The 27,420-nt window shown below is 47.8% G+C and overlaps 2 protein-coding genes across 2 annotated transcripts in view; one reads left to right on the top strand and one right to left on the bottom strand.

Moving 5' to 3' along the window:
* The window catches only part of MMP24 (matrix metallopeptidase 24), a 44,471-nt gene extending 25,765 nt beyond the window's left edge, over window positions 1-18,706 (top strand). Inside the window, exons 5-9 of the mRNA XM_066199196.1 lie at window positions 1,302-1,463; window positions 12,090-12,304; window positions 13,578-13,716; window positions 14,634-14,900; window positions 16,184-18,706. Coding sequence (XP_066055293.1) covers window positions 1,302-1,463; window positions 12,090-12,304; window positions 13,578-13,716; window positions 14,634-14,900; window positions 16,184-16,521 — 1,121 coding nt within the window. The 3' untranslated portion in view covers window positions 16,522-18,706. The remainder of the gene's footprint in view (window positions 1-1,301; window positions 1,464-12,089; window positions 12,305-13,577; window positions 13,717-14,633; window positions 14,901-16,183) is intronic.
* Window positions 18,707-21,152: 2,446 nt separating this feature from the next.
* Window positions 21,153-27,185, bottom strand: EIF6 (eukaryotic translation initiation factor 6). Its single transcript, XM_066199197.1, has 6 exons — window positions 26,890-27,185; window positions 26,717-26,802; window positions 25,760-25,935; window positions 24,356-24,532; window positions 23,608-23,789; window positions 21,153-22,465 (listed from the first exon to the last, which is right to left on the bottom strand). Exons 1-6 carry the CDS (start codon window positions 26,994-26,996, stop codon window positions 22,456-22,458), a joined length of 738 nt encoding a protein of 245 aa, XP_066055294.1. The 5' UTR covers window positions 26,997-27,185; the 3' UTR covers window positions 21,153-22,455.
* Between the last annotated feature and the right edge of the window lie 235 nt (window positions 27,186-27,420).

The raw sequence follows: 27,420 nt of genomic DNA, 5'->3' as shown, positions 1-27,420 counted from the left end.
GCTCCCTGCTATAGAGGCTTGCAGATCCCTGAAACTGCTTTGTCATGTTTTTAAGGCTAACAGTGAAGCAGTAACTATTTAAGAAGTGGAGATGGTTCTGTGTGAGTCACTGTTGCAACTCCTGTCTCAGGGAGAGCTCAGCACAGAACTGAGCTTTGGTACCTCCAAGGCAGGTGCAGCTGGAAGTGTGAAGAAGCTCTTTGGAGAGGCTGCAGAGCAGCCACTGATCTGCCACTGACAACTGATTGCAAGTGTCTGATTGCGAGTGCTCTTGGTTTCTGCCTTGCCAAAAAAAACAAAACCAGAGGAGCCCAAATTCATGCAGAATTGAGGGCTCAGACATTTTACTGCCATGAGGAGACCCTTATTTCAGTCCTTGTTGGCTGTGTCTTGATCCCTACACAGCATTGCCTGGGTCACCTTCCAGTGCCCTTATGGAGCAGGACATCCAGGACCCCGCTACATCAAAGAGACAAGTGTCCCAGGCCCGGGGGACTGAAGAGGAATGTGTGCCTGTGGAGCTGAAGGTACCCCTACTTGGCATTGCTCCCAGCTTCTGCACCAGACAGGGCTCCTCATCCCTTCTTCTTCCTGTAAGGAGGAGTCCTGACCCTTCTTTCCTCCTTCTTCGTTCTGTCTTCCATCACTGGGATCCAACTCAACCTTTTCCCTGTGTGGGAGTGGGGCAGGATGGAGCTACGTGTGCTCAGCTCCTGCACACATGGCAGTGCCAGGGGTCCAGCAGAGTAAAAGCACCTTGAGGAGCCCATGCTGGAGGAGATGGGGCTGCCCACATGGGACAGTGGGTGTTGTCCTGGTCTTCTCTGTGCTTCGTCCTGCCTTGCCAGGTGCCTGCAGACCTCCCTGATGATTTGTTGGTCAAGGGCAGATCAGAACATGGCACCAGAGGACCCAGAAGGGGCACAAAGCACTCACCTCACCACTGATTATCAGACTCTCTGTGCTCTCACCTCTTCTGGCAGCACTCAGATAAAGAGCCAGTGGTATCAGAGTGACCATTTTGTTGGCCATTTTCTGTAAATTCTCCACAAAAAGTCTACAGTCAGTATCCTTTCACTCAGGCACTGCCTGTTTTACCTACTCTGGGGCTGGCAGCCTCTGGCCCTTGCCATGACAATGGCTAAAGGCTGTGCAGACTTTTGGGACTAAAACCATCCCCAGGAGCTGACCAGCTGTGCAGTAGGAGAGCAAAGCATTTGCTTCTGGCTTTATGGGCAAGAGGGTGTTGGGATGGCCTCAGGCTGTGGCTCTGTGCTAACCTGTGTGCCTTCCTCCCACAGGGAATGATCTCTTCCTGGTTGCAGTCCACGAGCTGGGGCACGCGCTGGGTCTGGAACACTCCAATGATCCCAGTGCTATTATGGCTCCTTTCTACCAGTACATGGAAACACACAACTTCAAACTGCCCCAGGATGACCTCCAAGGAATTCAGAAAATCTATGGTGAGCAACCCTACCTACTTCTTTGGTTACACCAAGTTTGAGCCTGGGGAGTATTTTACAATTAGCCCCTGCATGCCTGCAGATGTTGGGCTGCATTTCCTGCCAGAGCTGAGTGGGGAACTGTTTAAAGCCCTTGATCCAGGACTAAGTATCAGATGACTGCAAAAGTAAGGATAACCAAACCTCTGCGATGCCACTGCTGGTCCATCCCTCACTGTGTCCCCAAATCAAGGAGTAAAAGAGGGAAAGTCTTTGCTGTACCCAAGATTTGTCCATTAGGAGCAACCAGTGCAAATAATGGAAAAGAATGAAAAGAGCCTGGAACATTAAGGAAAGGTAAAAAGTATTAATACACTATTTTTTTTTTCTTATTATATATAAGGTAAGCAAAAGAAAGTTTGGATCTGCTTAGGAAACACTTTGCTTTTTTTAATCTCCACCTGAACATGTTGTACAGTGTGTGCCACAAAGATATTGGGCAAATAGGAAAACAGGGAAAAGGGGAAGAGAGATTATGGGAGAAAACCAAGGGGCTGCAGATGTTGTGCTGCCCTGTGATGGGATCATGGATACCAGCGTGTGAGGACAGGAACTTGCAGAATTATTGGCTGAAGGAAACTCTGAGACCGAAGAGAAATCCAGGTTTTAGGAGCTCAGGGGGAGACTGAGACTAATGGTCACAGTCTGTGGCAACCTGTGATAAGTAGGTTTCATCAAACATCCCTGATTTAATTTTTTGTGGAAAGTACAAGTTTGACAGAGAGGTTACTGAGTAAATGCAGCACAGAGCAGTTGTACTATGTAACTGTGCAGCTGGACTCAAATATTCGCTCCCAGAAGCAGTAGAGCAGATACAGAATGAATTAAAGGTGAATAAAACCTTGTAGGGCAGTTATCAGTGGGAAAGCTGGTGTTTCTCAGGGCTTGCTGCAGGAATTGGTGGCAGGCTGACACTTGTCAATGTTTGCATCAGTGATCTGCCAGTGAGTTTGAAATTGCCACTAATAAAATGTGTGCCAAGACCTGTAAGATTCTAAAGCAGTGTAGCAGGACTTTAGAGGCCTGAACTATATCTTAACTCCTTGAGTCAGATTTGGTGTTTGTTTTCTGTGACTGGGTTGAGATTCATTTGGTTAATGCAGATGCCTGGAAAAAGTCTCTTTCTGGGCTAATTTCTCTGACTTGTGAGGGCAGTGGGAAAAAACCGGCATTTGTAGAATGCAGTCCAGCCTCAGTGTGAGGAAGATATCCAAGTAAGGTCCAACATGTAAAATAAGATGGCTTAAAGTACACCCAGGGGAGCTGTCTTGTCTCATTGGTGCGTCTTCTCTTTGATCATTACCAGGGTGAAGTTGCATGTTAATTGTCCTATGAATACTTTAACATAGTACATGTTCTGGTGCTCGGGATAGCGGAGACTCTGGAATGTTTTAAAATAAAGTGCTGGGGCAGTCAGTGTTAAACTTTCACTAAGTAATAGATCTAAGTGTTAATTTTTAAAAGCTGTCAAAATGCCATTATGCTGTTTCTATTTTGAAATGTTGATTTAGTTCCTGTGAACTTTGGTTAAACAGAAAGAAAAAACCCATAATTTATTGCAGACAGTGGAAGTACAATCAAGAGAAAATAACTGGTTTCTCTGTTTTCAGACAGGTTTTTGGAAAGGGAGGAAATAAGGAACTGACAGTCTTCCTGCTTCACTTTTGGGATTCAAGCCAAGATCAGCAGGGGCTGAGCTGGGACCAGCACTCCCCAGAATGGGGCTCTGAGGCCTTTGAGCTGGAGTGGGCGGGGAATGTTTTTAGGGGTTGTAGAGATAACTCATCCTGTGGGGAGAAGAAGAAGCAGCTTCTGCAGCAGGAGCTTTTCTTCCCCAGGTAGAGATTTCAGCCCTTGGTACAGAGTTACAGTCCAAAAAACAAAGTTGAATTTAAAATTAGGGTTTACACTTACGGTTCACAATGAAATTACAGAAAATGCAGGTGATGTTTCTCCCTGGAATTAATGGTGGAAGAGCAGAACCCTTCATCTGATCTTAAAATGGAGAAGGGCCTGCTGAAATATCCTTCTTGCAGCTTTAGCAGGAACATTCAACTAATGTATTTTATTTCCACAGTGCCACTCTGCGTTGTTGTGTCTTGGGAATGCCAAAAGCCCATCTACTAGAGAACCTCTCCAAAAATCAAAATCTCCTGCTTTCTTGCTGCTTTGACATTCTCTGCAGAGCAGCAGGATGTGCTCAATATGTATTATTTAGTAACCTACTCTGCAAAGTCAGACACAGAGCCACTGTCTTGCCTGTAGTGGGCTTTTTCAAAAAATAGTTATGATCAAAACTTTCAATTTTTCATTCCACTGAAGCTGCTAGAACAAGGAACAGAGGCTTTGCTAAAGCTGAAGTCCGTTTTGTTTCCTTTTGAGAATGATGCATTTGAAATGTGATTTATATTGTATCTGCGTTTATCCATTAGAAAAGAAACACATGCAGATGTCATATAATGATTTGTTGAATTTTTATTTTTCTGCTGAATTTATTTCAAAACTCACCCAAAGAGACAGTAGATGATGTAAACTCTTGTTTGTGCCCCATGCTGATTAGTATAAGGTCAATATTTAAAGTGTTACTTCCATTTTGAGCTACTGAGGGCAAGGCCAGCAGCTCCCTGTGTGACAGAGCTGTAACACAAGTCAGCAATATTCCCATCTCCTGAGAGCTGCTTCCTATACCATATTCCTTGACAAAACAAGGAAATAGCAGGGCTCTACTTTTTGTATGCTTTTCAGAAGGACATCTCCCTCTGTACTTATGTGCCTGTGTCACAAGTGACCTGTCCAGGAAGGAATTAAACTGGAAGGGATGCCAATTTGCAGGTCCCCTTGATATCCTGTTGAGTTGCCTCTTAACTTTGCTAGTGTTGAAGCCAGGGCTGCAGGGAGCTGTACTGCGGGTAGAGAGAGGAAAGATGCTCAGCTGTGGCTGTGTCACAGAGCCTGAACTGGTCACCCTGTCCTGACAGGAGGGTGCAGACAGGTGGGGATCAGGGTTCTCCCAGGTAAAAAGTACAGAACAAAAGGAAACAGCCTCAAGTTGTGTCAGGGGAGTTTTAGGCTGGGTATTAGGGAAAATTTCTTCACTAAGAGGGTGGTCAGGCTTTGGAACAGCTGCCCAGGGCAGTGGTGGAACCACCCCTGGGGATATTCAAAAAATGTGTGGATGTGGCACTTGGTGATATGGTTTAGTGGTGGGCTTGGCAGTACTGGGTTAAGGGTTGGACTTGATCATCTCAGAGGGCTTTTCCAATTGGAATGATTCTGTGATTCCATGATTCTTCACATCCTGCTCTCCAGGTTTGCAGTGGGTGATGAATTAGCCTCTCCTGTGACTGTGTCTGTGGAGCAGAGGGCTTGACATGATGTACAGGGAAAACTCGTGTCCCCAGGGCTGGTTAACCAGGCCATTACCTTCAAGGGCGTTTCAAAGCTTGGGGTCACAAAGGGGAGGTCTCCTAACCATTCAAAGGTAGGCCAGGTCATTAACCCTGGAGACAACCTCAAAGATCTGGGTCATCCCAAATCTCACTGAGGAAGTCTCAGCCTCACACATCATCTGTGCAGTTCAAGAGAAGAGATCCCAGTCAGAGCACACGCTGCACCCCTGAGGGCTGAGGTCCAGACTGGTGATGAAACCACTCCAGCCCCTGGCTGAGGAACTGGACAACACCAGCTCTGACATTCAAGAACAGGGGATCAGCCGGGCACAGTGTCCATGAGCAACCAGGACCTTCTGCAAGCCTCACCCCTCCAGTGCAGCATGCACAGGTTCCATAAACTCCCTCCTCTTTTCCCAGGGGCAGCCATAGAGATTCTTATAACCTACAGACCCTTCTGATCATCCCAGATCCTTGTAAACAACACCTATGTGTGGGGTGGCTTGTGACAGAACAGTAGAAAGACCTGGTGGAGAATTTCCATGTGGTGACGCCGCACTGTGAGTGGGACCATCAGAGCAAGCATGGCTGTCATGTGGGACCTGCAAACGTTCTCTGAAAATGTCCTCTTGGACATGGGGAGGAAATAGAGTAACATCGAAGACCTCATCTGTAGAAGCTGCAAGATTTGGGACTTGTGGATCCGTGCCCCATGGTACGGTGCTCACAGGAGGAGAGGGGAAGGAAAATGCTCGGCAATCAGGAATCTGGAGGGATGTGCCCTGCTGCCACGTCTCTGGCATGTTGCAGAGATACCAGACACCCTCTCTGCATTGCATCACTTCATTAGCACCTTTCCTCCTGTCCACAGACTCTGTTGGACCCAGCAGGAAACACCAGACTCCACCTCTGGTGCATCCACAGAGCCTCACCTGCCATATGCCAGGTCTTCATTCCCAGTCCTCTGAAACACAGGGAGTAACTGCCTGGTTCCCAGTGCTGTCCTTGGGCTCCACCTGATGCCTGGGGGACTCTTCCAAAGGGGAGGCTGGGAGGGAGCCCATCTCTCTTGGGAGGTTTCTCAACTGATGGAAAATCACTGGTGTGTGTTATGGCTGAGCGGCAAATACTTTTCGCATCCTACAGATTCTTCTGAGTGTAGAAAAATGTTTCTTTTGCTGTGGAGCAGATGTCAGGCTTCTGAAAGTTTTTCCAGAAGGAAACTGGAGCATCTTACAGAGCCCTAGCTCTCATCGTTTGCCTGCCTAACCCTGGGAATTTTCGACTCAATTTTCTGGCACCCAAAGCAGAGAAGCCAAGTGCAAGGTGAATCACCTTGTTCCAGAGGCCAGGAGAGCATCCCTTTGGCTTAGAGCAAGGATGTCTGCCGTGGGCACTTGTCTCCCAGGCGAATGCTCCATCACCTGGGGGGCAGTTGTCATTCAGAGGAGAATGTCTATGTGAGAAGGGCTCGAGAAACCCTTTCTGCCACCCAGTGATGATCACAGGGGCTTTACTGTCTACCCACTGGTGGGTGCTGGGTCTTGTTCTGCACTGTGGCAAGGACCCAGGCTAACTGGGACATCTTAGCTCACTTCAGCCCTGAAGGCTGAGCCCAGAAGTGCAAAATGCTCTGTGAATGAGTTTGTCAAATGAGGAAGGGAAAGGAGTCCTTCCTGCAGGAAGTTTTGTGGACAATCTCTGGCCCCTGAGGTAGCTTGTTACCAGCTACGCTATGTGGTGTGAACAGGGGCCTCTCTGCATTGGCCTGGAGCCTGCAGGGCAGCCAAGTGGGTTTCTCTTGCTCTCCCTGGCTCCCATGGATCATAGGCTTTGATTGGAAGAAGGCTCAGGAGCCTTGCCTGTGTACCTGGTCAGCCGGTTCAGTGCTGCAGAAACACTCTGGCAGCTCAGCTTTTTCAGCCCAAAACCCTCCTGTGAGTTATTCAGACCATAACTGTAGTCTTGAGGATAGTTTTCTTCTTGGAGTGAATATTAAGAAGATAAGGACAGACCTTTGTTTACAAGTGGATGGTTCTCTCCCCTGAGCTGACCCAAAGCCTCCTTTGTGCTGGCAGGCTCGGTGAGCCGCTGGCCAGGACAGGCTGAGCCAGGAAGGTGCTGAGCCTCCAGGCAGGTGCTGTGCAGTTGAGGGAACACTCTGTCAATAGCCAGGAGGACACTACAATTATATTTTGTCCTCAACTATCGACACAGTTGCTCCTAAATGCCTCCTCTCTCTGTGTTATCTTCACAGGTCACCTTGGTATTCAGATGTTCTGCGGCAGAGGAAGCATGAAGGGAGGAGGCTAAGTGCCAGTGGTGGAAGTCACACTCTAAAGGTGATCTGCTGTGATCCAAAAGCTTTCTGACGTTCTTTGCCTTGCTTCTGATAGAGAGAAAGAAACTATTCTTCTCCACACAGTGTCTGTGAAGTCCCAGCAAGTTGCTTCCAGAACGTAGAGTTTCCAGCTCCAGGAGATTTCTTTCCTGCTTCCTGTGTGGAAGTGACTGCAGAATTAGTCCCATAGGTGGACTTGGCTCTGGTGCTGGGATCACACATTATAACTAGGTGCCTGGGTTGCAGACCCATGCAATAACCTCTCTCACATGGATTTTTCTAATTAGATATTTTTCCTCTGTCTGATTCTCTGAAGTTGCTTGGAAGTGTAGTGGCAGAGAATGTGGTTTGTGTGCACTGCTGCCTGGTCACACTGGTGGATGTGATCAGCCTCTGTATTAAATACCACAGTGCCAGCACATCTTAAGTGACTCTGTTCACATACTCATCTTTGCCGCTGGTAAACCTGTTCCATCCTGCCTTGAGCTGTTTCAGAGGCAGGTTACTGTGATGAGAGTCTGGAAATAGGAATGACTGGTGAGCTTTCCTAATGGATGGAGTCTGCTCATTCTGCTTTTGTGCCAGGTTGGGCTCTGCAGTGCCTTAGGTCTTATGAGGGAGCATCTTTCTTCATCAATGGACAGGCTGTGCTTCTGCTTCTCATCCCCATAACTGTGCACCAAATTCTGCCTGAGTAGCACTTGGACCTGAGGATTTCCATGTTTTCAGTGTGCTCCTCTGCTCTTCACTTGTGCACAGCTGTAGGATCACCTCCCACCTTAAGCCACACTCAGGGCCTAAGTGGAGGCAGCAACTAAAAATGACAAAGCAGTCTGTGTAAGTATGGGAGGAGACAAACCTTCAATCAGAATAAATTAGAAGGCCTGGATTATAGAAACAAAAAAAAAATGAGTGAAAGGTAGCAAGGAAACATCCATCAGGCATGCAGGGAAGGACAGTAAGAGGAATATTTCAAGTGAAATGACAAAGTCTGCATCCAAGCAGCTTGCAGACCACCTGCAGCATGTGTGGGAAGCCTTGCCAGGGCTGGTTTGGCTATGGCCAGCAGTGAGTACATACAGGGCCAGCCTCCCTTGTTGGGTCTGACTTGAGATCTCTCTCCACTGATCTAGCAAACGTTTTCCCTAAAGCAAATCCCTGGTTCATCTGAATCCTTGCTGCTTGGCATCATCTTGACCACGGGATGTACAACTGCTTCTTCCATGCCAGTTCTGTGGGGCTGCTTCAGTGGCATTTTAGCCATGCAAAACCTTTATATTGGTGTCCTGGGTTGCAGGTGCTCTTTGAACTTTGCTCTTCTCCACAGGTGACAGTGACAGGCCATGGGCACTGGAGGTGAACAGGGGAGCTGTACAGGACTGCCTGTACAGGGCAAGGCAGGGCAGGCTGTGACTGGGTACACGAGTGGTCCTCACTTGTGGAAAGACAGTGAATTAGTAACTCCAGTCATGGAGGTGTTAAAATTCCATCCTGTAAGCATAACAATACAGTCCCTATTCTGTACCTTATGGTCAGATTTTCTGTGTGTCAGATTCTCTGATGGGTCTTTGTCAGACACATTGGTCTTTTTTTTATTAAGACAGATATACTCCTGTCTCACCTTTTTTTTTTTTTTTTTTGTTACAAGAGAGGGAGAAGGAATTAACATCATGTCCTCATCTTACTGCTCATGGTTGTCTCTGGTTTGGTCAGTGCATGGCAGCATTTGCTCCTCGAAAAGGAGGCAGGGGAAACAGCAACTACACCTCGTGTTTCTGCAGCAATGGGCTATAGCTGCCCCTTGTGCCGGGCTGTTGGCAGGGGAATCCTATCAGGTAGGACATTAGAGGTTTTCTAGTGTTATTTACCAGCCACATCTACTCAAAGCCATGGGGAAGGCAGCACAGGAGGGAAGGGGTCATGCTGCTGTTTAATGAGTGTCTGCAGTGCTCAGTAAATCACTGATTATTGTCCCCTTGCTTAGGTCTCAGTCAAGACTTCTCTTCTTAATGCAAGCATTTCGATCTTCACTGAGTGTGTGAATTGTTGGTTTTCAGACTTCATTTACTTGGGTTCTGTCCCTGGCACCAAGTGCCATTTTTGACATCCAAAACTGGTTGTGAACTTCCTGCTCCTGCAGGAGCTGAACACTGCTGCCTCCTCCCAGAGAACAAACCAGAACCCTGGCTGTCCTTGTGCAGGGTCTGTCTGGGGGCCTTTTCTCCACCGCCAGCCCTTCTTGTGCATGTCCCACTGCACCAAGTCCTGCCTCCAGGAGCTTTCCAGCCTGTGTCAGACCTGCTGCCCTTGGGGAGGTGCCTTTGCTTCACACCACAGAAAGGTCCTGTGGGTGTGAGCAGACAGTGACTGCCAGCAGGAGCAGCAGGAGCAGATGTGGAGATCCAGCCCCACGTACGGATGGTGTGAAATAAACAAGATCCTGATGACTGAGACACCCACGTTGTTGATATTCTGAGGAAGGAGATGGTTTTGTGGGTCAGCTCTCGCCATGCCCTGTGGTGCCTGTTTGCAGCTGCAGCATCCTGGATGCACTCCAGAAAGGCATCTTCAAGTTTAGCTTGGTCCAAAAAGGATGTATTTAATGAACTTGAGCGTGACTAAAAGCACAGCAACTGCAGAGGACCGGGCATGTCTCCAAAAGCACCTCCTGAGCTGCCCTGCAGCACTGCTGTGAATGTGCCCACCCTGCCTGGCCCAGTCCTGCTGCTCCTGTCACAGGCACTGTCTGGAGACCTCAGCTGCATCCCATTTGGGGAAAATCTACAGGCCTCTAGCTGTAGCAGTACCAGAGCTTGGAAATTTTATGGTTAGCAAAAATACTGGGCACTGCCCAGATAAGATTGGAGGGGATGAGAAATACACAGTATCAGTATAGTATTTGTATCCATTTCATGTAGACAGCTTTCCAAGGGTAATCATCATCAGAGAATCCTCATAAAGTATTTCTGTAAGCAATATTTGATGTCTTTCATTAAAGCTCTGGAATAAAGTAAATAATTATAAAAATAATAATAACTGTACATGGCACAAAGTATCACATTATGAGGACAAGTTGACCTGAAGAAATACAGTTAATCATCTGAAAAGCTTTAGAAAAGAGGTGTAAGTCCCAAGATCTGAAAATCCAAAGCCATTGCAACAGCAGACCAAAGGAACTGCTCTATTTAGTTCATTAAGGAGAATTTTAAAAGCATTCCCATCAAGATCTATAAATGATTAAATGTTAAGACACTAGACATAAGAAAGAAAACCCTGAACTTAAAACTGCACAAACTCAGGCAATGGGTAAGGCAGACTTCAGCTGTGACAGGGCTTAATTGTTAAGGCAGTTTACTGTGTATTATAGAGGATTTTCTATGGTTGAAATCTGTATGTGCCCTGGAAACACTGTGCTCACTACAGGACTTGCTGGTGGAGGTTTCTGGCCTGGTCCTGCAGGAAGTTGGACTTTACCATCCAAGTGGTACTTCCTGAACATTATATCCGTGAAACCTGCACACGAGATTCTTACTGTTACATCCTTATTAACAATTATTGAGGTGGCTTTCTCTGGTGGCTTCTTCGTCATTAGTTGTGAGGATATTCCTAATCTGGTCACCCTTCCAGGACATGTTAAGCACTCATTCATTTTAAGAACCCTTTGAAAATGGAACATTTAAGAGTTAAGCTGCCATGGAGACTCATGCACAAACCATTATTTCAGATTGCAAAATTCAAAATGTTTTTCTGCCAAAGTATCTTCTAACCCCACAGATGTGAGGCCTCCACGGGTACCTCAATCCTTCCTCATTAATCCCTTCTCACCCTGGCTATGGGCAGGTGCTCAGCTCGGGGTGACTTTTCCAGGCTGTGAGGATGAGCCTCATCCAGGGTCAGTGTTCACCTCCAGCTGGGGTGCAGCACCTTGGCCCCAAACTGTGACACTGAAACAGCACCCGTGACAGCAGCCCCCATTCTGCCCACAGTAGGGGTTTATCCTACAGGCTCACATAGAAACTGAAACCATGATCTCTGCAAATAAACTATCTTCACATCTCAAGGCCACCAAAATCCCTTGCTCTAGTGGCCTTTGGTTTATTGCCATTAACTCGTGGCCTTCTCTGAGAAGCAACAAGAAACGTGACTCTCTGTGTGAGATTTGGTCCAGATTTACCACTAACAGTTAATGAAAATATCCTATGGCAAGAGGCAGTTTAAGACCTCTGCTCCAGTCTAACTCACTTGTATTTTATTTCTCTGTCCCTTCCTGTGGCCTTGTCAGATCCCAGAGCTGAATTGGGGAAGGATGGAAAGGGAGAGCTGTGCTGGGAGGGCATCACTTGAGTGGGGTAAGGTCCCTCGTCACAGCTGTTTGCCAGGGAAAGCACAGATTAGTCACTGATGTGTAATAAAGTACTCCCTGCACTTCCCCTTACAATGTAGCATTGGTTTTCACACCCTAGCTTTTTTTTTTTTTTCCGGGTTTTGCTTTGGTTTCCAGAGTTTTTTGTTGCCCTTTTTTTTTTTTGGTCTACTAAACATTTCTATTCAAGGGTTACCACCTTTCATTTCAGTTGGGAAAGTGACTGGCGTCGCTCCTCCTTCCTTTTAGCTCCAGCCTCCTTGGGAAGACCTACAAAAACATCCTGTCTCTTCTTCAGTTCTTATCACTTACCTGTTTTGGGATAGTTTTCACGTGTGGATGCATCTTGTTCTGCTCCCCATTTCTAGGGAATGAGCTCTGCACCAGGAATACGTAAATCTCTGGCAGAGCTGTCCATCCAGCCGGGAGCCTTTTAAAACTTACAGAAAAAACAAGCTTGTCCATTTTGCTGAATATATTCCTTTTCATTCTAGGTCCTCCTATAGAGCCCCTGGAGCCAACCAGGCCTTTACCAACGCTTCCTGTTCGCAGAATTCACTCCACTTCAGAAAGAAAACATGAGAGACAGCCACGACCTCCCAGTCCTCCTCTGGGTGATAGGCCAGCTCTCCCTGGCTCCAAACCGAACATCTGTGATGGCAACTTTAACACTGTGGCTCTCTTTAGAGGAGAAATGTTTGTTTTCAAGGTACTAAGAATTCCCACTTACCCATGAGTCTTCCCTTCATTTTATTGCTGGAAAATGTCGATAGAAGTTTTCGGTGGTGAAATTTGAAATGTCTGTGAGAAAAGCTCTGTTCTTCTGAGGGTGATGAGTGAGCAATATTGGAAGGAAGTGTGAGCAGATTGGCTCTGTAATGTTTGGAAACAGTGCTTGATGGGGTTTACAAAATGCCCTGGCATCCTGTGCTCCAAAATGTGAACTGGGTGCATTGGCAGAGAATTCAGACACCACAAAGCCTGCGAGAAGCCATCTGTAAAGTCAGGAAGCAATACCAGTACCATGGGTAACCATAGAATCCTAGAGTGGGTTGGGAGGGACCTTAAAGACCACCTTGTTCCACCCCCTGCCATGGACAGGGACACCTTCCACTAGACCAAGCTCCGTCCAAGCTGGCCTGAAACACTTTCAGGGATGGGGCAGCCACAGCTTCTTTGGGAGGAAGTCTCGTTGTCTCAGAGGTGACATGCATGGAACTGGGGCTTCAGGAGCACTCAGCCTACCTGGGGAGTTTGAGTCAATCTTTCTTGTAAACTACAGCTCTTTGCTTAATAACCCATTAGAGTACCTTGAATGTGGACATTCATGATCCCATTTCCAAAAATACCAGTAACTTTCACTCTGCCCAATGGGTGTGAAGTGTGGAAAGGGACATATTGAAGGTTGTTAAATGAACAAACCAAATCAGTTGCAGAAGATTCCTGAAATGAAACTAGTTGAAGATTGGGATGGTATCTGGGAGAAGTCTCAAAAGTTCTGTCCTGCTCATGCTCATCCCTGAGCATCCACTGCAGCTTTAACTAAGTATCAAATATCTAAAGGGATATTTCATAAAACTCCTTTGTGCCTTTAAACCTTGTGTGTTTCACATGGTCACCAGGCTCCGAGAGCTGAGCTTCAACTGAACCAGAACAAGCATGACAACTCAGTGACAAGACATGGAGAGGTCACAATGCTCACAGCTGTGGACTCACTTCCTCCCTGCTCCTTTTCCTTCTTTGCACCATTTTTCACAGCACCATCAATCAACATCTCCCCCTTTGGGCTGCCATCTTCCCCCACAGCACTTCCCACACTAGAGACAGTGTTGGGCTGGGTTGGAGCTGTCACCTGAAGCAGAACTTGTGTCTGTAATGGTTGCGGGGCCTAGGCAAGGATTAGCAGTGCTGGATGCTGGACCCAGCCAGGTCTGACTGCAAGAGGAAAGTACTCAGTCTCAAGAGGCTTCTGGTTTCCTCAGGATCGCTGGTTCTGGCGTCTGCGCAACAACCGGGTGCAGGAGGGGTATCCCATGCAGATTGAGCAGTTCTGGAAGGGCCTCCCTGCAAAGATCGACGCAGCCTATGAGCGCTCTGATGGCAAATTCGTTTTCTTCAAAGGTACAGTACAGTTCAGTACGAGCCAACCACTGCTGCCTCACCTCAGGCTGCTTTTATGGCATGAAAATGGTGAAAACAGGTACGCTGCACCCTTGCCCTTTTCCAAGGGGGCCCTTCAAGCAGCCGTTGATCCTTAAAATACAGTTCAGTGTGGGCTGACCTTGTCAGGACAATCTCTGTATAGAGTTGATACCATTTAGGGGACGTTGGCTTTCATGTGATAACAAGAAACAGCTCCTATTTCCCAGGGAGTGCCAGTCCCCTGCTTACCTTCTTGAACACCTTTTGCCAGGGCATTGAGGCCTCTACAGGTGCAGGGCACTCCCAAACTTCATTTCTGGACAATTGTTTCCTAAGGAGACAAAATGACCAGCCATGTGCTGGGGCCCACTTCAGCTCCTTGTATGGTGACAGTGCCTGAACAGGATCCTGTAACTTGAGAGCAATCCGTGAGCAAGGAAGGGTGGCTGGAAAGCATGGTCAGTACAAAACTGCAATACCTGGGCTTTTGGCTTTGTGTCTGCAGCTTCCCGCTCTCAGCTTTCTAAACTGTACTAAAACTTGGGATGCTCAGGGAAAGGCAACAGAAATGTCTGAAAAGCTTGGGCTGATCAACACTTCAGCCTGAGCAAAGGATGGCAGACAGGAGATGAGACAAGTCTTGGAAGTCATGACTGGCATGAGAAGGTAAATGGGAAAGGACTGTTCGACAGCTCTCCCAAAACAAGAGCTGAGAAGCAGCAGATAAAATAAGGTTTCAGATTCACAGTTAAGTGGAGGATCATCTTATTCACAGATTACAGTTAAGCCTGGAGGCCCTCAACATGCTGTGGTTCACTGTGGTTGGTTTAGGCTCGTATTGATCCAACTCCTAACAAGACAATGTGTTTGTTGTTTGTGTCCCCACACACCTCTAGGAGATAAGTACTGGGTTTTTAAGGAAGTGACAGCAGAGCCAGGCTATCCTCACAGCCTGGTGGAGCTGGGGAGCTGCCTGCCCCGGGAGGGCATCGACACGGCGCTGCGCTGGGAGCCCGTGGGCAAAACCTACTTCTTCAAAGGGGACAGGTACTGGAGGTACAACGAGGACAAGAGAGCAACGGACCCAGGATACCCAAAGCCCATCACCGTGTGGAGAGGAATCCCACAGGCTCCTCAGGGGGCTTTCATCAGCAAGGAAGGCTGTATGTGTCTGCAGTCATTGCACCTGTTAGATTGGGAAGAGCTGGTCTGTGCTGGGAGCTGGGTGGTTGGATGTGGAGTGTTTTTCGTGTTTTCTGATCCAGGAATCAAGTCTTAGAAGCCCTGGGGTCACCTGGGCTTTGTGAGCAGCAGCAGTCTGAGATCCTTCCTGACCCTCATCCCAACCCACACACCTCAGCTGCTAAACTACATGGTGACAATCCAGTTCTGTGGGAATGGGATTTTCTTTAACACAATTGACCCTACCCAACTTTTCCTGGGCCCCGGTTCTGGGGATGCTGGAACTTACATTTCCTCTCAATTTACCTGTAGTGAGCTCTGGCTCGCTGCTCAATGTTCCAGCCTGTCTGATGTTAACAATTAGCCTTGAAGTTATGCTCTGAGTAAGGGCGTGGTGCTCCAGAGGCTCTTTCCAACACGTTTCTTTCTCTGATTTAAAGATTTCCTCCTCCTCCAGTTAGGGAAAAAGCTAACAGAAGGGACTTGCACCATTGAGGTTGTGTTCAAATCTGGAGCTGTGGTGTAAGAGGAGGGCGGTAGGGCTGGGCCAGGCTGGAGGATGGCAATGAGAGCCAGCCAAGCTGGGGAACAGTGGAGGAGACCAACACTTTCACCACAGCTCCCTTCTCTTTCTTTTTTTCTAGTAACTTGAAAATCATTAGAAAATAGGTCATCTGGGGAGAGGAAGGTGCTTCAAACAACATGTAGTATTAAGTATTACCCTTTTATTAGCAGAAGGACAACACTGCTCCTTAACTGCTCCTTTAGGATTCTATGGCAAAAGGACTCATTCAGCATTTGCTCCCTCAGGCTGAATGAACAGAAACCTGCTGTTCTTCCAAACACTGTCACACCTAGGCACATGCTGGCACCCTGCAGGTGATGATAATCACTTGGTAATGATGAGCACATATTTACAGATGCTTTAGTAAAAAAATAACTCACTGCAGAAAAGGGTTCACTGCAGAACCCTTCCTTTAAAGTTAGTAGGGTTTTCTTTTTTAATTCCCAGCTTGTCTTGGCCAAGGGGAATAGTATTCCATGAGCAATGTTGAATACACTAGCCAGGGTTATGGCTTCTCTTTTAAATCCCAGCTCCAAAAACACCTTCACTTTCCAATGGCTTGGGAATACTCTGGATAAATGTGTTTTACTGACTTAGGCAGTGGCCACCTTCAGGTTGTCCAGGCTCCCTTAATGTCCTCCCACAAACACAGCTCATTAACCGGAAATAGTGAGAAATATTCTCTGTTTTGTCTCCTAGTTTACACCTACTTTTACAAAGGGAAGGAGTACTGGAAGTTTGATAACCAGAGGCTGAGTGTGGAGCCAGGCTACCCCAGGTCGATCCTCAAGGACTGGATGGGCTGTAACCAGAAGGATGTTGAGCGGAGCAAGGACCGGCGCCTCCCGCACGACGACGTGGATATCATGGTGACAATAAATGACATGCCCAGCACTGTCAATGCCATCGCAGTGGTGATCCCCTGCATCCTGTCTCTGTGTATCCTTGTCCTGGTATACACAATCTTCCAGTTTAAAAACAAAGAGGTGCAGCAAAACGTTGTGTACTACAAAAGACCTGTCCAGGAATGGGTATGACACAGCCCGCTGCACATTTCAACTCATTGAGCTGATGAGGACTATGGACACACACAAAAAAGAGGAAAAAATGCATTGAAAAGCCTACCAAACAAAACTACTTCAGTGACCTACAAGTTTTGGACACCCTGGGATGGAAATAAGCAGGAAAACTGGAAAAAATACAGGCAGGCAGCCTTGCAGTGTGGAGCCTCTTTCCTTTGTACTGCTTTGGTCACCTGCCGGTCGTGGTGCCATCCACCGGCTCGCTCTGCCAGCACCAGTCTTCGAGACAGGTTTCAACTGATCTGGGAAACTTCCTTCAGTTCCCTGCACCAGTGCTCCCTGTTAAACCCAGCATTCTCCAGTGTAGCTAAACCACCTCTGAACAGAACCATTTTTTAATAGCTGTCTCATAAATGAATTAAGATCATGAAATGTATGAACAAGAACAATTTCAGTGTCATAAGCAGAAGACATTCTGATGCTGAATCATTCTAAAAAACCTTCTTAGTTTATTAAAAAATCCAGGCATCTACCTGGATACAATTTTCCAATACCTGCTGGTCAGATGTTTTGTACATTCATAACTAATCAATGCTGCCACTCAGCACAGTGCACGAGGAACCACCGAGCACTCAAAGAGGTACCGGAGTGTGGAGCAGAAGCTCAAGAAGCACCAAACCAGACACCTGGTAAGCCCTAGACTGGGACAATCGGAAGACAAAGTAATTGGGTCTTAAAAAAAAAAAAAAAAAAAAAAAAAAAAAAAATCATGGTTTTTGTTTTGGGAGCCAATCATGAAAGAAATATTTAAATGTCATTGAAGTTGGTTCAAGCTCCTGCCAGCAAGAACCCAGGAACCAGTGGTTACCGAAATACCGGGAATGTGTATAGACTGACTGCACTCTGCCCGTTAAGATGCTGGGAAAAGATGAGTTGTTGTTCTGTGGCATGTGTAACTAGATTGTGGAATTTGTTTGTTGGGTTTCAGGAGAATGGAAATGTTTGTTTGGAGTGAGGTCTCATTATATTTTGCTCAAATAATCAAGGTACAGTAAGAATTAGGCCTGTTTATAAAACTAAATCCAACCCCTGTAGATGTTACAAACATTGTATGCCTTCAGGATCTGGGGGTTTGTTTTGCTCACTTCTTCACAGGCAAATATTTGGCAAGGACCAAAGGAAGCATGCCACACAGTAGAATGAGTTTACCACTTTTGACAGAGCCATAAAAATCAGGTTAAGGCAAGAAAAATACCTTAACTTTCAGCTAGTGACTTTCCACAGGTCTCTTCCTACAACAGTAGCTTCTGCTTGTCCCTCTTACAGTTGTGAGTGATTCAGGACATTGTGCCCTAACCACAAACTTTTGATTTTCATGTTGATGCTGATATTTTTACCATATTGAATATGAGTGGAAGAGTCTTTTGCAGTGCAGTGTAACGGTGAAGTCCAGCACTGTACAGAAGTGCCATCCATGTCAGCACAGGAATTACTTTGCCCACTCACCATGGGGAACAGGTGATTAACCTAAACCCTCTGCCTATAACTGAATTTTAATGAGTGCAATGGAAGTGCAATGCACAGAATGTCCACTTAGTATAGAAAAAGTACAGCTTTGTAATGTCAGCTCTGAAAAAAAAAAACCCCAAGGACAACAAACACGCTAAAAATATTCCTAATTACAATGAGGAACAAAGCAGCAGAGAGATTGATAGAATTGCTAATTAGTGCTCAAATATTGCTCTGGTGAAGCAGGATAGACACATAGATTTGTCTGGTGAAGCCCACTATGACTGCATTAACGTGTGGTCTCAAACTGTATTTTGTCCTTCATAACTGATTTCCATAGCCAAGCTGTTTATTGTGTTTAAACATAAACTATTACCAACATATTACAAAGTAAGTGAGAAGCTCGTAGATGCAAAACTTTGAACTGTAGTGACAAAACGTGCTAACGTCTCATGATGAGTGAAGGAGTGCGAAGGACCAAACGAAATCAGAGCTGCTGATCAGACACCCCCCCGCTACTCCGCGTTGCTCTGTGTACCAGAGGTGTGGTGGGACACACCACGGACGCCACAGCCACATGGCACCTCGGTCTCATCTGTACGCTGCCATCTCGCCGGGACTGCGACAGCCCAAACCTTTGAGCAACTTCCAACAGCCATCATTAAAAACAAAAATTATTAAAAAAAAAAAATTTACAACAGAGAGCGATGTCTGGGTTTGTTTGTATTTTCTCCCCCCTGTCCCAAGGGCAGGTTTTTGGCCTGCCCAAGGAACGAGCTGTTCATGCGGCGCAGTGCCCAGCGTGGGCAGGAGGCTGAGCCCTGTGCCCAGGGTGGCTGCAGCAAGGTGAGCTGCAGCCCTGGGCTGCCAAAACACAGCTTCAGCTGCTGCTCCACAGAGCCACAGAAATACCCCACGGCCTTTTCTACCTGCCCAGTACCTGGCTACCGGGACAGGTGTTACCTATGGGAGTTTCCAGGGGGTGAGAACAGCCCTCTGCAGCCACAGGGGGCTGCAGGGGGGGAAGCAGCTTTCCTCTAGCACAATCCCATTCATTATCACTTCTGTTTTGTTAAGATCAGCTCCTGGGGTAACTTGGATCTGGGCACAAACATGTTTTTTTGTGTAAGGGACAGTTCCCACTCCTGAACTCTTTGCTGGGATCCTGTGCTGTGCTACAGAAGGACTGGACTTGCTGCCCATCAGCATTGCCAAACCTCTCTGTGGGCAGGGGCTGTGTTCCAGCTCTTGTCCAGAAATACAGAACACATTGTTCTCACAGAGGAACAGGGATCAGCAGTGCTAATTCAGCTCTAAAAAGCAAAAGGCTGTTGTGTGTTCTCACTATACTGCACTCAATATCCTATTTGTTTTTTTTCCAGTTGACTAGTTCGAATAATTTCATTACCATTCAGGCTCATTTTAACAGGAAATTTAGACATTTGCTGGGATACTTGACCACTACATTCACAAAAGCTGGTCCTCCACTAAGATAGGTTAATTATTCCTAACTTATAACGAGTCATTAAACCTCAAGATCCCCATTCTCATACTGTGAGGACTTGGAGGTTTAGACGCCTCCATAAAGGATCCTGACAAGTTTTTGGCCATTAAAGCACACACAGCTACACACCCCAAGACCTCACTGAACCAACAGTTATGAGCCTTTCATTTCTCCCTCCTGTCACATTCACCCCAGGGCTAGATTCCAGCTCTTCTCATAGTATCACCTATTTGTCCAGCACTCCTTTAGTTCCTCTGATCATTCCTGCAACCCTTCCTGAGGTCACATGTTGCCTTCCACTGCCAGAGGGCAAAGGTGCCAGGTGGCTTTAGCCATGGTATGTAATCCACACCTTTGTAGCTCAGCAAATTCATTTTTAAGCCCAAGAACCCATGGGAACCCAGCTCTGGGGACATAAAATTCGATTTCATTGACTACTCCTTAACACCTTTTGGCATTATCACCACACATGCTGTGCTGCCTTGGCGATGAAAGCACTTGAAAAGGGTCAGTCAGGGGCTGCACTATGCTCGTGCCCCAGGCTGTCATGCCAAGAGCTTGTCACCTGGAATCCTGCCATTCTGGAACCCTTCACCTGGGCTCTCATTTCACCCTTGCTATGGCACAGTGCTGTGCTCAGCCTCCTCCTCACCACCCTGCTCCTGCCAGCTCTAGCACTGCAGGGATCTCAGGGCAAGCAGTGGGCAGCAGCATGAGAATTTCACCTCTCCTTTCCGAGTTTGAGACCCAGAATTTAATGTAAATGAGCATTACCCCAAAATATCTATTTGCAGAAACACTTGGCAACCACTGTGCAACACTTGCATCTCATCTACACATAGCGCTCAGGATAAAGATGCATCATGGATTTACAGCTAATGCTGCTTTGGGCTATTGGGGTTTTGTTTTCTTAACTAGCTCCAGACATTGTTTGCTTTCTTCACCATTACTGAAGGCAGTGCACGTCTGTTCCAATACAGACTCTCAGTCAGGAATGTGCTCTTGCACTGCTCAGAGTTCACCACGACTGGGTGAAATTTGGATTCTTAACCACAATGTGCTTCACTTTACACTCAGCTGCACTGAGTTTCCTTTTCTATCCAGTCCTCACCCTCACTAGTCAAAGTCAGCATGGCAAAAATTCCCTGCCCTAATCCACTGACCTTCCTAAACCAGGCAAGTCAGAGGGTTTCCCTCGTTCCATGGGATCACTCACCCAAGGTCCCCAAATGCCTTTGGCAGGAAATCCTGCCAAATGCCTTGTGAAAATAACAGTACAAGAGACTTTCTCCCTAACCCTGTGGACCCTTTAAAGAGCTGCACATGTCTTCTGGTACACAACTTGCCATTGAAACACCACGTTTATACTCTCATGATCCATGTTTCTAAACCCATTCTGTATTACAGTTTGTTTTCCTTGTACACAAGTCCACCTCACTAGCTCAGAATTCCCACAGACTCACGTTTAAAACAGGTATCACACAAACAGCTCCACCCAAGAGCTGAGCCCTGTGAGATGGCCAAAGGCAAGCAGCTTCCCACTCTAAATACTGAGACAGGCTGAGAGAAGAAGATCTGGAGTCAGGGCCAAGACAAGTGGTGCATGATACCAAAGGGTTGATATCTGATCATATGACCATGGAAATCTTTATTTTGAAATTTAAGGTGTAACCTTTTATCAGCCAAATCTTACAAAGCCTTCCCTGAACATCCCGACAGTAAAACAAAAATGGAAATTTACTCAATTTTCTACAAAGCCCAAAGCCCCTGGGCTGAAAAGAGCTCTGCCCATACAGCCCTCAGGTCATCATTGCCCAAGAGAACCCAGCTGAGAGCAAGGCAGCTGTATGGAGACAAGTGAGAGCTTTCTCTTACGCTCAGGATGGGAAATGGAGGCACTTCTATGCCTTCAGTGCACCCTTAATGGGCAAGCAGGAAAGCAACTGAAATATCACTGAGCAACAGCTGTGTAGAAAGAAATTACAATCTTCTGCCTGAAAGTAGCACCTACAGCTGCTTTCCATCTGGCACAGGCAGAGCTCTTCATAAGGAAGCTCCCAGATCCGTAGCTTCTGACTGACTGACTGCTTAGAACTGTGTTATTTAACCTTTGTCTTCAAGGTAACTCCAGATAAGGTGGTCCAAATCTATTGGGATTTGCTGATTTCTAAGCATTTCCCATTGTAGATGGTGAACTCCTGCAGGACAAATTAAACCCACAGGCAACAGAGTGCCTTTTGGGCCTTCTCCTGCAGGTGCTTCAGAAGCAGCACAGGTGACACCAGGCCAAACATTGCTCCAGGGACTCCCACACTGTTGTTGTTAAAAGCCCTTGGATTAACACTGAAAACCTCCAGTTTTTATCCAAGCTGATCACTTCAGAATCACCATCCCATAGGAACACCTGCAGGTCAGGGCAAAAGAGCAGATGATGACCTTTGAGTTATTTTGTGGCAAGTAAACTACTGTATTTTTGGTATCGGTCATACAAAGGGGTCTTACATGTACTTAGAGCAGAAACACCACTTGAGCAGGAGTGTGGACAGAGAGAGCAGCCCATGTAGTGCCAAAACAAACTGCTGTGCAGCAGGACACTGGTGCAAGACTTAAGGCAAAAGAATCTCTAGTGATCAACATTCAAGAGTAAATACTGTGGGGAAATTTGAGGGGCTCAGTTGGCATCACAAAACCAGAAAGCAAAGCTGAAGAACTGAGCAAAGGGATAGAGAGCATTCCTTATTTGTATCTTATGCATGTTATTTGTCAGTTTTTGTGGTACCAGTTCACAAAAGATGACAAAAATTTGGTTTTGTAGGCCCTCTCCCTTGGGCCAGGCCTGCAGAAATATCATCAGAAGGTCTGGATGTCTGTGATCCAAAGTGCAGCTCAACACTTCACTCCTTAGGAGCTTTCTGGGAAGTAGGAACCAGCATTGCTCATGTCAGGCTAAAAGACAAAACAGAAAGAAGGTTTAGTTGTGCCAGAGTGCAGAAGGCATTTCAAAATACCAGCTTCAGTCAGTTCTCACCTTCCCACTACAAAGGCCCAGAAGAAATTTCCCTTCCTAGAAAAGGATCTATGAAAAGAGGGAAGCAAGATATTGTAGCTGCTAACAGCCAGCTACAGGAACAGACCTCTCAGGCTGGCAAAGGCAAAATGCACATTCAGCCTGGCCCAGGTAATGATTGACAGCTCAGAGCAGGTTTAGTTACAGCTCTGATATGCTCAGAGACATCAAGACTTTGTACCCAAACTGTAACAGGGCAAAGAATTCTTTAAAGGGTTCTCCACTGAAGGAATTCCTTATACCATAAACCATTCCCAGATAATGGCTGAGAACTCAGCAACCAAGTTACAATGCTCAGGGAGTTCAGGAACACACTTTCAGCACCACTGATGAGTGGTCCTCAGGGTTGTAAGTCAAGGCCTAAAAACAGTTCCCACAAGACATTAATCAATGCTTACACCTAAATGTAAAAACATTTGCTTATGAAAAGTCATTTGCGTACATTAATTGAATGGGGAAGGTCCTATATCATTACCACTCCACACAGAAAACAACCCCTGCCTCACATTAAAAAGTAACGTGGACAAAGCCTTTAAAAAAAGGCTTAAAAAATTCAAATTAGCAGTTTTAAATGTAAGAGATTTAAAGCAGCAGCAGCTGACAAGTTCCACAGTCTTTTTGGCTCCAGAAATTATTACAGCAAGCATCTGAAATAACAGTTGAGTAACTACAGTGATCAAAAGCCAAGATGACAAACAAAGTCACTGGTATTTTAACTTTTAAAATAAGATTTGTTTTAAAAAATCCATTCATCTCATAGCTGAACACTGAAGAGTTAGGAAAGAAAGTCTACCAGCTGAAACAGATGTTAGTTCTCACAAAAAGGATTCTCATTGCAACAAAATACTTCATAACCCAATAAGCAATTGCTGCCAGTAACCAACAAAAGGGGAGAGGAAGTGGAAAAAAAAAAAAAGTAATTAAAGCAGATAGATCAACTGTGAAACCAGCTGCTTTTATAATAAAATCTTGCCTGTTTTGACCATGACTGGATTGGATCCCAGAGGTGGATCCTCCCTACCTGTCAATCAGGGAATCCCTCATGTTGGTGGCGATGGTGCTTGGCTGAGCCTCGTTGAGCCTGAAGATGCTCTCGATGACGGAGAGCTCAGTGCTGGTGGTGTCCAGCCCGCAGAAGGCGCACCAGTCGTTGACCACCATCCCCGCCGCGATCACCTCGCTGCCGCGGTTCACCGTCCCCGCCTGCCGGGACACAGAGCCCTGAGCAGGGGCTGGCACAGCTCCTCACACAGCCCCTCACACAGGTCTTTGCTGCGTTGCTCAGCTCACACCACTGAAGAGATGAACTCTACCACCAGTAAAGTTATGAAGGTGTCAGATAAAATGACTAATGAACAGCCTTTACTCTCTGGTGAGAAACTGGTGTGGCGTTCAGTGAAAGAGAATCCAGTAAGCAGGAAGGATAACAGCACTCACACATCCAACTGAGCAGGCACAGGAGTTTCTTACTTAAATCTTTTTAACCACTGGCTTCAGCCAAGCCACAAACAGCCTCACATTCTGTATCTGCACAATGTGCACAATCCCAGCAGAGCAACATTTCAGAAGGCAGCTAAAGGCCCTGAGCACCTTATTCAGCTTCAGGAAAGACAGGAAACTGTCTGGAAGACTTGGTTCAAGCCTTCTGCTCACCTCCCACTCACAATCACTTCACAGAAAAACAGTATCTGGGAGCCCCTTGAGCTGGAGAAACATTGCAACTGAATTGGGAGGGAATGGGAGGAGCAAACACTCCATGAATGCCTTACCACAAGTGGGACCTGCAGCAAAGAAGACAGCTCATCCTGGTCATCGATTGAAGTTTTGGGGTGCACGATTCCTCCTTGGTTACTAAAAACACAGTAACTTCCAACCAGCACCTGGTCTGCTACCGTTTGTCTGAACACCTCCACCTTCAGCACATCTGCCAGGATCTCTTCTGTCTCCTGCAAATGGAAGGAGGATAAAGGCTTCAGCTAAACAGTGTTGTGGAGCGGGAAGTCAAGCTATTCCCAGCCCTCAGCTGGGAGCCTCCCACACTGCACAGCCCATTGCAACCCAGCCACGATAACACACACAGCCAAGCTCCACACTCCACATGCTCCCAGCTTCCTGTGTCACTGAACACAGCCTCATGCCTTTGCTGAGAAATGCCCAAATCCCCCTCTCTGTCAGGAGCACATCACTTGTATCAATTCTCAGCAAACCAGTCCCCTTTGCTCCCAAACCACTGGACAAAATTGTCTTATGCTTCTTATAACTCTAACAATTTCCTTCCTCTCCAGGTTTCACTGTGAATTATTTTGATTTCTCTCTTGCTGCCCATCTTACTTTACATTTTATACTTTTTTAAAACATATAGTGCAAAGCCTTCTCCCATCCCTTTATTTTTCCCTTTACACTACTGCCACCAAGTCCCATTTCTACATCACCTTCAGCACAAACTGGAAGAAAACACTGTCAGGATCTGCAGCCACACAACACATCTCTCTCAATGCTGTTAAAGGACCAGTCCTCAGACATAAAACAGGAGTGACTTTGTCTCCTCTGCCCTTATTTTAGACTCTGATACAAGAACCTTCTTTTTGTCTTTCAGACCCCTGTAATGATGCACACCCATGGTCTCTTCCAGCTATGACATGCTCTGGCTCACTCAGCTGCAGCTTGTAGCTCCTTCTGTGGTGCTTACTGCACTCCTCCTTACGCTCCTTATCAGACCCACGCACACTCTAATTCACTCAATTTTATGCACCCAAAGCAAACTGCACCCAACGATCACTGAATCACAGAATGGTTTGGGTTGGAGGGACCCTATAACTCATCTCATTCCACCCCTACCATGGGCAGGGACACTTTCCACCAGATCAGGTTGCTCCAAGCCCCGTCCAACCCGGCCTTGGGCACTTCCAAGGATGGGGCTTGGAGCTTCTCTGGGAAACCTGTGCCACAGCTTCACCACCCTCAGAAGGACGAATTTGTTCCCAATATCCCATCCAGCCCTGCCCTCTGTCAGTGAGGAGCTGTTCCCCCCCATCCTGTCCCATGACCCCACACTCCTTCCCTTCTCCAAAACATGTTCACCACAGCTGAGCCGGAGGGAACAATTCCAGCCTCAGCGTGGGCAGCACTTCCCAGCCCCACTCTGAATGTCCAAGTGTCCCAGAGCCCTGTACCCTGTCCAGATCCGGGTGAACCAGAGCCACGTAGTCATTGCAGGTGGTGACGTTGCCCAGAGCCGACAGCCGCTCCTCCACGCGCTGGATGCGCACGGAATCCGGGAGGCTGTTGCGGATGTGCTGCAGCTCCTGGTCTGTCGTGCTGCTCGGGACCAGCAGCCCGTGCCTGTTCCCTAAAATGACAAAAGGAAATAGAATAGAATGAAAAGAATGTTTCCACAGGGTGTGTTATAGCACTTCCCTCCTGGTCACACGTGGCTTGAGCTGCTCTTGCTCTGTGCGTTCCTTCCAAGCCCAGAATTCAGACCAGAAGATGTAAAAATGACCAGCACCACAGGGAAAAAAAAAAAAAACAGGCTAAAGCACAAACTGTGAGTGAATGGCTCTATCTTTACTCCCTTCTCTCTTCCAACAGCACTAAAGGAGGCCCGAGGCTCTCAGTGAGACCCTTTACAGGGAACTCTCCGTGCAGATGCCATTTGCCCTACAAAAGGCCCGGTGATCCTGTCTGCGTGACTGTGGCAGCACGACTGAATGGCTGAAGGAACAAATAAGCAAGAAGCTGGCCTGACCTAACAGGATCTCACCAGGCAGAAACACAAAAAAGGCTTTTCCCTGACTTTCACATTCGGTAATGCCTCCCCCGGGCCGGCACTGAGGAGCAGCGGAGCTTCCCCGGCCCCGAGAGCCAACACTCCCCGGGGTGGCGACCCCGGCTCCCGGGCGAGTGTCTGCTACCCCACGTCATTCACACAATCAGCCAGGCTGGAAAAGACCCTTGACATCATCTTTCCTCCTCCCCACATACTCGAGGCATTAAAACAACCCTCGTGGGCGAGGGCCGCTGCCACACGGGCTCCCCGGCACGGCTCAGCCCCCCGTGCGGCTGCGACCCAACCCGCGACCTTTCCCCGTCCCCCGCGAGCTTCCCGGAGCTCCCTCCGCCTCACGTACCCACACACATCCTGCCGATGATGCGGCAGCCGGCGATGGAGGCGTGAACCACCGGGATGGTCCCGAAGAGCTCCCCCTCGAACACGCTGCAAGGAGAAAGCGCCGCGTCAGGGCCCCGCCGCGGGCCCGCGGGCAGGGCCGGGCCGGGCCGGGCCGGGCCGGGCCCCCCTCACCTGTAGAAGTTCTCGGAGCCGCCGATGGCCACGAGGCAATAAGCGTTGGTGAGCTTGGCGAAACAGCCCAGCTCGTTGTTGTTCTCGAAGCTGGCGCGGACCGCCATGGCAGGAACGGGAATGGGAGCGAGGCCGGGAATGGGAACGGAGCTGGGGCCGGGAAGGAAGCCGGAAGGGGACCAAGAATAGGCCGAGAACGGGAACTGGGCGGGGGCGGGGCCGGGAAGGAGGCTGAATTGGGAATGGGAACGGGAACGGGAACAGGCCGCGGTAGCTCCCAGCGCCTCCGCCGGAACCACGAGGCGCCGCCGCTTCCGCCTCCGGCGGGGCGCACCGGGGCAGAACGGCGCCGGCCGCGCTTCTCGGGGACAGCGCCCCCAAGCGGCCGGGAGGTAAGAGCGCTCAGGGCGCGCCGCCATGAGGGGGAGCGGGGGCGGCGCCTGCCCGGGGCCCGCTGAGGGACCGAGCGGGACCGACCCCGGCCCAGGAGGGACCGCCCCAGGCACCGCTCGCCAGCCCGGGCCCCGCCAC

Source organism: Chamaea fasciata, unplaced genomic scaffold (genome assembly GCF_029207755.1).
Source record: "Chamaea fasciata isolate MVZ Bird 193981 ecotype frontalis unplaced genomic scaffold, bChaFas1.0.hap1 SCAF_17, whole genome shotgun sequence".
Lineage (NCBI taxonomy): Eukaryota > Metazoa > Chordata > Aves > Passeriformes > Sylviidae > Chamaea > Chamaea fasciata.
Note: the sequence above shows the minus strand (reverse complement) of the source record. Positions and strands in the feature narration are given on the sequence as shown.

Coding starts and splice junctions, on each gene's coding strand:
- EIF6 (XM_066199197.1), bottom strand. CDS start 26,996: ATGGCGGTCCGCGCCAGCTTCGAGAACAACAACGAGCTGGGCTGTTTC. Junction 26,803..26,889: donor GGCTCCGAGAACTTCTACAG/GTGAGGGGGGCC, acceptor TTCTCCTTGCAG/CGTGTTCGAGGGGGAGCTCT. Junction 25,936..26,716: donor CATCGGCAGGATGTGTGTGG/GTACGTGAGGCG, acceptor TTGTCATTTTAG/GGAACAGGCACGGGCTGCTG.